Here is an 8,490-nt window from a genome sequence, read left to right as displayed (position 1 = left end):
CTGAATTTCTCAGTAAAACAAATTTAAATTTTAGTATATTTTTCTTATGTTTTTCCGTGTGTGTGTAGAATTGCTTATGTACTAATTGTGACTCCATAAACAAAAATTCTTTGTCGATTTGAAGTTCTGGTCAAGTATCCAGATTGAATTTTGCTCAAACTTTACTTCTTTGTTTCATGGCAGAGATCAATAATAATGTTTAAGTAAAGAAAAAAGAGAATGCACGAAAAAGAAGGCAAAACTTGGTTGACAGTAATTCCAGTTCCGAAAAGGAGGCAAAACTTGTTTAACAGTGGTTTCTACGAAATATATTGACAACATAGTAAAAAATTCATTTATTTTAAAATGATAATTTCTGATTTTCTGTATAAAAGAATACTTGAAATAAAGACAAATAAAACAAATCTCCATATATCTTGGATCAAATCAACTGATAAGACTCTCCATGTATCTTGGATTACGTAACTTTTTCTATATATTTTTCTTTTTACTAAAATATCTTCTTCTTTTTTTATTAAACATTTTGTATTTTAGAATTTGTATTACTTGTTAAAACAAATATTTCAGTATTTAACATTTAAAATATATAATCGTTAAAGTATTTTTCTTATGTCTTTTTTGTGTGTGTGTAGAATTGCTTATTTAGTCATTGTAACTCCATAAACAAAAACAAAAAACTTTGTCCATTTGAAGTTCTGATCAAGAGAACCAAAACTCGTGCGTGTGTGTAGAATTGCTTTTTGATGTAACTCCAGATTGAAAGTTCAAGGAAAAAAAAAAACATGGCTTACATCGAACCCATACATCAAAATTGAATCACAAAAATTGTATGGTTTGCTTAAGAAATCAATAAACTTTTATGTTTTTTACAACATTCATATCTGAAATCAGTAGTTTGCCTACTATAAAATCGTTTATAATTACATTTTCACATTAACTATCATTTATAAATACAAAATTTCTCAACATTTTGAAACTTGGTGAGAAGTAGCTAATAATTCGGTAAATTTATTTTTAGTTGATAAGTGGGAAAAGCTGGATTACGAAATTGCAAAATTGATGGATAAAGAAATCAAGATAAAAACAAGAAGATGGATAAATAATATATATTCTCAAGCGGCAAAATAGAAATCGAGTGCGATATGATCAAGTTCCGACAGGGGTTTGAGTCAAGAACCGTCTTTCCCGCTCTTGTTCACTCTCCTATATAAATGCCTCTTCCTACTGGCACAAGCTCTTCACCACTACTCTTACTCTTCAGTTAGTTCCCATTTCGATATCATGAATTTCAACTACTACGATCAAGATACCAACGAGTTTTGGTCCTCATTTTCCCAATCCTTCGTTGTTCCAGACCCTAGAGATGAGTTTTATCCTGCGATAAGAAGCCCGATAACGGCGATGCCTATATCGATGGCCGTTGATGTGCCGGCTGAGCCATGGAAGGTCCTTGAAGACGGTGATAATGATATTGCACTGTGGAATAATGCTGCAGCCGAAGTTGATGCTAAAAACAATGATGAGCTGCTTCAAGCCATAATTGCTTGGAAACCGATGGAGGAGGTAGTTGTGTAGTTGGTTTTCTTAGATGTATGTATATATACATAAGTTATGTCGTTTTAATACGTTGTCTTATTTAGGGTAAGGAGAAGGAGAAGGAGAAGGGGAAGGAGAAGGAGAAGGGGAAGGAGAAGGAGAAGGGGAAGGGGAAGGGGAAGGGGAAGGAGAAGGAAGATGTTGCTGTAGAAGAAACGATGACTCTTAGTAAGAGACGACGTGGTAATACTGAAGCTCGTAATTTGACCGAGAAGGTAAGGACACTCCTTTGTTTGTTTAATGCGTGGCTCCCAAGGAAAGTTGTTCAATCTTTTGTCATTTTGATTTCATAATGCAGAGAAGACGCACTGATATAAATGCCAAAATTGAGACGCTGAAGGAGTTGACACGATGTACTGAAAAGGTTCACACCAATTTTTTTGCCTCTATTCTTTCATATAATTGATTATTGATACAAACACAAATTAATACATGCGTTTATATACATAATATAAGCATAAATTTCTTCTCCCATAATGTGTGTTTGCAAACTTAAAATATGTCTAATAACTTGTAAGACCAATCACTAATCAATAAAAAATAAACAACACAAAGTTAATTCGTATATATATGTTGTTAGCTAGCATATTGTTACTAATACAACTTTACTATTTGTTATTCGCATGCATTAATTTGTAGAAAGACTTGGTCTCGACCCTTGACTGTATCATCAGTAACATAACGGAGTTGAAACAATACGTAGAAGTAAGTAATCTTAATCGTTACCTTTTTTTTCTCTCAAGAAGACATGCATGTATATATAGGGTTTAATCTATGTTTTCTGATTTAAAAAAAATATATATTTATTACTTTATATAGTTTCATTCAATTCAAAAAAAAAAGCTGTATAAGAAAATATACCATTTTAACCAAATAAATAAGTTTTGTTTTTCCTTTTCTTATTTATAAGAAAGTTTTTTTTTTTTGGGCAAATAAGAAAGTTATATTAAATGATGTTTTGGGTTTAGTTCAGTTTATGTGTATATTCTTTACGAAACAGAAAAAAAAAATGTATTGTCATTCTTTGACGTGCTGGATTAGGACAAAAGCAACGATAATAAAACCATTTCTCATTACTAAACTCACAACTTTAACAATGCAGGCTTTTTACTACCCCCCCTCCCATGATACCGTCAATGGGCATGGGGATGGATTATCGACCGGGAGGTCCGGGACCATGGATGTACCCTCCTTATAACTATGTCCATCCACAATACATGATGCCTTATAATTATAATCCCTATATATACGGACAAGCTAGCGGCTACAGCAACCAAACGGTACCTGCAGCTGCAACTCCCACTAATCAGGTTAAAATTTGGTTTTCTTCTTCATGCATGTCTTATATTTTTGTGATTATTGTTGTTAAGCTGTTGCTTAATTTATTGATTAATTTATTCTTTTTATTTTTTAATGAAAAATTTACAGGGAGTCAACTATCAACCAGAGACGGCAAACCCTATGTAATAATAAGAGCGGTTCATGTCTAAGTATTAAAAGACCGGTGCTCTCAGATTCTTTAAGAATGTGGTTTGTTGTGTACTAAATAAACAAGGCTTGTCCTTCAAAGTTGTTTTAAAAGCTAGTACTGTTGTGGCTTGCTATGTTGTCGTTTGTCGCAGTGTAATGCGATCTTGTAGTAGCTTTATAAGAGTGTGCTTTTAAAAAAAAAAAAAGCTTTATATGTGTGTATCGTCGTAAACTTATAATATATATGTCGGTTGTTTATAATGCAACGTTTTCGTTTTTAGTTCAAGTGTGCAAACATCATCTATATTTAATTCACATTAATCACCAAGAAGAAATCTATATTATGAAATTAAGGATTAGTTGTTCCGAATACAAAAGAAAAAATGTATTAAAATAACATACTTAAAAAAAAAAATACAACGTAATATATTAAAAACCTTGTCACTAAAATGATTTAACATAAGTTACATAAATGATATTTTATTATGTTAACGTTTATTTACAAAAGAAAATAACTATGCATAAAAAATTGATATGTTAGTATATGATCCGTGTTTTGGTCAAGTATATAAAAAATAAATCAGTTAATGAAACCAGTTTGATGAAATAAATTAATTCAAGAAGTAATAATTAAGTTTGACAATATAACTAAATATATATATAATTTGATAATGAAACAATAATTATAGTATTAGGTGAACAAAGGTCACAATCAAGTAACTGTAAAACTTATAATTATTATTTTCTTTTAAACCAAAAACTCTAAATATATTATTTTTGGCTGAATTTCTTATTTTTAAATACTATAGATAATCTCAATAAACTAGGTTTCTCTTTTTACTTGAGCAATAAATTGTAGTTATTCATGTTGTAGAATTCATTTCTTTTAAATAAATATTTAATATATTACATTAAATGATATTGGAAAGATGTTGTTGGCCACATTAAATATAGCAATAAAAAAACCATTATCAATTCAAAGAACTCCAAATCGGTCAGATGAAAGACATTCTTAGCCAAATATTTATATGGTCATGAATTTTTCTTTTTCCATCTCTTCTAATTTTAGAAATAATTTATGATAGTTGAGGTCATTTAATAAGTAACGAAAGAATGCAGTTCTGTTAAATCTTGAGACAAGATTGTCTGCCGAGAGAGCAGAAAAGTTTGCGATGCATCACTTAAGAAATATCCCCTTCACATTGAAGTAACTAGACGGTCTTATGATTTTGGGTGATAATGGCGAAGCTATTCGAGAGTTCAAAATATATAATCAGCAAATTTTAATATGAAAGATTTTTTTTGGCTGAAAATATCTGTGAGAACTCGACAAATATATACTTAAATACGCCCTACCTAGATATATATACATATCAGAAGCTACAGCTTGCTTAGTGTTAATCTGGTCAATTTTGTTCTTGACCATGCATGTCTTGCGGCCCGTGCATGCATGTTGTTGATAGACGGCAAGTTTGTCTCGTTGTTAACCAAAAAAATAAAAAGAAAAAAAATCAAATACGGAAATATGTAATTTATGTTCGAGCATATACTAGATGTACAGTACAGTTCTCTTTTGTTTTTATGTCTTGATCTCATCTTTATGTATTGTCTACATTCATCAAGTTCCCTAGCTAAATATAGTAGCATTAAGAATTATGATTGTATATATCTACATTGAATCCAGCCATCCAGGATTCCGAAATTTCCAGCTACATTACTTTTCATTCTTAATCAATTTATAGCAACGATAGCTAGCAGATTAAGATAGTAATTTTTTATTAAAAAAAGACACAAAATTAAGGAGTGCCGTTCATGAACAAGAACGACACTATTTGTTCCACTGTCGTTTTCAATTTGGTGCTTAGAATTTCAAGAAAGAGTGAGAAAACATATGGAATAAAAAAAACAACAGAAAAAGAAACGTCTTCTTCTGTCTAGTAGACGTGGGTAAATATTGTTCACAAAACCATATAACAATATAATAGAGGGAATAGTAAATTATAATTTTAGAGAAACCCATAGGACGAAGCAAAATCATATGTTTTCTTCCCGCTTAATTGAGGCAACTTTCAAAAGCAGCTAGCTTCTTCTTCTATCTCCCCCCACTATATAATATAGCTCGTGGCTTCTCGTTCAGTCTCACACAAACTCAAAATACAAATCTTACTATAATCAATCAGCAATGGAGGGAAACAACCGCAAGGAAGAGGGTATTTATGAAGAAGAAGAAGTATGTTCGTATCCTAAAATAGTTAATGCGGTTCGTTCAAACGATCGTAGTGAACAAAAGCCTTTGCAACAGAAACTTGGTGCCCACCCGAGTTCAATGCCTAACGATGTTACCATGAAGAGTGATCTTGTTGAGAAAGTCGACGAGCATCAGCCAGACGAGGAGAGTAACCGTCCGGCTAAACTGCAACGTCAACGTCATGTCCTGAAGGAGAGGGTACATGATGACCATATGATCTTTTCTGCTTCGCTTACGTGATTCCCAAGCTAAATAATGTTTTTTATTATTATTATTAACTATGCAGAAAAGGCGACAGGGTTTTAAAGAAAAAGTCGAGATATTGCAGAGCATGATGCCTATGCCCCCAAAGGTCAACTTCTTTACTTCATACATATGCAAGAGTCTAATACAATGTCAAGTTTGATATATCTGAGCTAGTTTCTTGTGTGTTTGTTTGTCTACAGTCGGACATTGCAGGAAACCTCGACAATGTCATCGACTACCTTAAAAGTTTGCTCTATCAAGTAGATGTAAGCTATATATATATATATATATCCAATTATTATTACGTGTACCCATTAAGTATGGAACTAACACAAGTCTTATGTGTTATGTGGTCTAGTTAATGAATACGGCATACGCAGCAGGTGCTAATTCGGCTTACATGTTACCATATTATGGAGCTCAACCACCATCTATGTCTCCATGGGGTTATTATCCACCAGCGATACCAATGATGCCTCAGCAACTTATGCGATATATCCCACAAAATGGCCAGGTTTGATCCAAATATTCCAACTTCATTTTTTTTATAACTTATATCTGATTTCAACAGATTCTTAATTTTGCCATCAATCTACATCATAGGGAAACAACAACATGGCGAAGCCTGATCAAACTAAACCTCCGCCTGATCAAACTAAACCTTCGCCTGATAAAACTAAACCTTAATATAAGCTTTGGCTTTGTGGCGTGTTATGATCATCGGAATGTTGAATCGTTTCTTTATATATAGAAAGTTTCGTTGTGAACTCAGATGTATCCATAGTTTTACAATAAGGGTTTAGTTGATGCCCACAATATGTGAAAACACTTTCCTCTGTTCTGTTATGGTTGAGCATTGTTCCTCTGTTATGTTCTGTTTTGCTCAACCTTTTTATCTTTTTCTGTATGTAAGATAAATAAACATGAAAAATATATAAATATACGTNTTATTATCCACCAGCGATACCAATGATGCCTCAGCAACTTATGCGATATATCCCACAAAATGGCCAGGTTTGATCCAAATATTCCAACTTCATTTTTTTTATAACTTATATCTGATTTCAACAGATTCTTAATTTTGCCATCAATCTACATCATAGGGAAACAACAACATGGCGAAGCCTGATCAAACTAAACCTCCGCCTGATCAAACTAAACCTTCGCCTGATAAAACTAAACCTTAATATAAGCTTTGGCTTTGTGGCGTGTTATGATCATCGGAATGTTGAATCGTTTCTTTATATATAGAAAGTTTCGTTGTGAACTCAGATGTATCCATAGTTTTACAATAAGGGTTTAGTTGATGCCCACAATATGTGAAAACACTTTCCTCTGTTCTGTTATGGTTGAGCATTGTTCCTCTGTTATGTTCTGTTTTGCTCAACCTTTTTATCTTTTTCTGTATGTAAGATAAATAAACATGAAAAATATATAAATATACGTGTGGTGGCACGGTTGTATTGGATCCTAAGTTCGATTTAACTATGGACAAGCTCCGCGCTTGGACCACTTGATCATTTAAAATTTGGCTCATATGTTGTAATCTGTGGTGGACTAGCATAAAAATCTTTACCAATTGGTACGTTTCACCCTGTTATTAGTCGATCACTTCGATGCAAGAATACTCAAATGCTACAAAGGAAAACACAATACTAATTATATCTTGAATTATCGAAGGCCAATTAATTAGACCAATACATTGTTACATTCAAGAAGGAGATTATATTCACACTTTTATATATTTTTGTTAACGCAAGAAGACAACATGGTTAATCTTCAAATATTACTAAAGTGAACAAAAATATGTCTCCCTTTTAACCTCCACAACCACCACCGCAGCCTGCCGCACACGCGGAACCATTGACGTCTTCAGTAGTATGAGGTTTAGAAGCTCCGTCGCTACATGAGAAAATCATGGTTGCTATGATGGAGAAAGCCACAAATGCTGCCCATATGTAGAGTAAGATAAAGGCCCCTTCGCCTTTACCAGCCGCGACATCCGCGAGTTCTCCTCTTACCATCTTAAGAGTTTTTGTGCATCGTTATCTAACAATTTTTGGCTAGTTGATAAAGAGTTTTGTAATTGGCATTTGTTTCAAATGAGTGCTTTTGCGTTTTCGAGTCAGAAGTCACCCAAGAAAAAAAGATGCGACGACTCTTTTCTTTACACTGCCCTTTGGTTTAACTCTAGGGTCACACACTAGTTTACCAACTGTGTGTGCGGCAATTCGTCAGATCTCACCACTTAAATTAGTTGTCTTAACATTTACAATATTCTTATTGTTATCCATAAGAGGGAATTTGTACAATGGTCATAAAGTAGAAAAAAAAAAAAAAAGTAGCACTATAGATGGTTTTCTAGATGTATGGATTCATATACGAAATTATTATGAGAGACCGCTTTCTAGGACCCCAATACATGTAATAATTTGAAAATACAAAAAGACAAAGTTCTTAAGATGCATTTGGAACTGAAAGACTTTCTTAAGTTAATGTTTTTTTTGGTCATCTTAAGCTAAATTATATATGCATATTATTAATTAAATACAACAAGAATTTTCACAGAATAAAATATTGTTTTACGAAAAAAATAAAACATGGATTGTAGAAATTTCCAGTTAAATATTAGGTTGTATAACTAATATACTAACGCATTGGAAATTGAAAACACATGTCGGAATCGAGACAAGGAAAATAGACAAGTGTAGACGAGTGTCGAAAACCTAATCAAGCTTCGTTGCAGCCTTGCAGGTTTTTTAAGGACTTAGGAAAAACCTCCATTGCTCAAAAAAATTATATGTAATAAATAACAAAGATGGTTTTACCGAAATTATACAATAACCGAACAACAAAAAGCAAGAAAGTAAATATATACCGGTCTTAAACTAATGGGGATATCCAAGCAAAGAAAAACAAATTAAGGGGGG

At 32.7% G+C, this 8,490-nt stretch overlaps 3 protein-coding genes and 1 long non-coding RNA gene across 4 annotated transcripts; 3 read left to right on the top strand and 1 right to left on the bottom strand.

The window, feature by feature from the left end:
- On the top strand, positions 1,156 to 1,746 carry LOC109132936. Its single transcript, XM_019245407.1, has 3 exons — positions 1,156 to 1,563; positions 1,641 to 1,674; positions 1,724 to 1,746. The coding sequence occupies exons 1-3, from the start codon at positions 1,282 to 1,284 to the stop codon at positions 1,744 to 1,746; spliced, it is 339 nt and encodes a 112-aa protein (XP_019100952.1). The 5' UTR covers positions 1,156 to 1,281.
- On the top strand, positions 5,094 to 6,468 carry LOC104787857 (transcription factor bHLH109-like). The gene is made up of 5 exons (XM_010513511.2): positions 5,094 to 5,512; positions 5,601 to 5,666; positions 5,761 to 5,826; positions 5,919 to 6,074; positions 6,164 to 6,468. The coding sequence occupies exons 1-5, from the start codon at positions 5,249 to 5,251 to the stop codon at positions 6,245 to 6,247; spliced, it is 636 nt and encodes a 211-aa protein (XP_010511813.1). The 5' UTR covers positions 5,094 to 5,248; the 3' UTR covers positions 6,248 to 6,468.
- On the top strand, positions 6,514 to 7,030 carry LOC104787856. The gene is made up of 2 exons (XR_768046.2): positions 6,514 to 6,574; positions 6,664 to 7,030. It is a non-coding gene; the product is annotated as an uncharacterized LOC104787856 (long non-coding RNA).
- LOC104787855 lies at positions 7,197 to 7,760 on the bottom strand. Its single transcript, XM_010513510.2, has one exon. It carries the CDS (start codon positions 7,582 to 7,584, stop codon positions 7,378 to 7,380), a length of 207 nt encoding a protein of 68 aa, XP_010511812.1. The 5' UTR covers positions 7,585 to 7,760; the 3' UTR covers positions 7,197 to 7,377.

The sequence above is a fragment of the Camelina sativa genome, chromosome 5, assembly GCF_000633955.1.
Source record: "Camelina sativa cultivar DH55 chromosome 5, Cs, whole genome shotgun sequence".
Taxonomy (NCBI): Eukaryota; Viridiplantae; Streptophyta; class Magnoliopsida; order Brassicales; family Brassicaceae; genus Camelina; species Camelina sativa.
Note: the sequence above shows the minus strand (reverse complement) of the source record. Positions and strands in the feature narration are given on the sequence as shown.

Bases quoted from the DNA above. Each gene is read 5' to 3' on its own strand.
- LOC104787857 (XM_010513511.2), top strand. From the start codon at position 5,249: ATGGAGGGAAACAACCGCAAGGAAGAGGGTATTTATGAAGAAGAAGAA. The intron at 5,667-5,760 runs GTCAACTTCTTT...GTTTGTCTACAG, and splicing joins TGATGCCTATGCCCCCAAAG to TCGGACATTGCAGGAAACCT. The intron at 6,075-6,163 runs GTTTGATCCAAA...TCTACATCATAG, and splicing joins ATATCCCACAAAATGGCCAG to GGAAACAACAACATGGCGAA.
- LOC109132936 (XM_019245407.1), top strand. From the start codon at position 1,282: ATGAATTTCAACTACTACGATCAAGATACCAACGAGTTTTGGTCCTCA. The intron at 1,564-1,640 runs GTAGTTGTGTAG...TGTCTTATTTAG, and splicing joins CTTGGAAACCGATGGAGGAG to GGTAAGGAGAAGGAGAAGGA. The intron at 1,675-1,723 runs AGGAGAAGGGGA...GGGGAAGGGGAA, and splicing joins GAAGGAGAAGGGGAAGGAGA to GGAGAAGGAAGATGTTGCTG.
- LOC104787855 (XM_010513510.2), bottom strand. From the start codon at position 7,584: ATGGTAAGAGGAGAACTCGCGGATGTCGCGGCTGGTAAAGGCGAAGGG.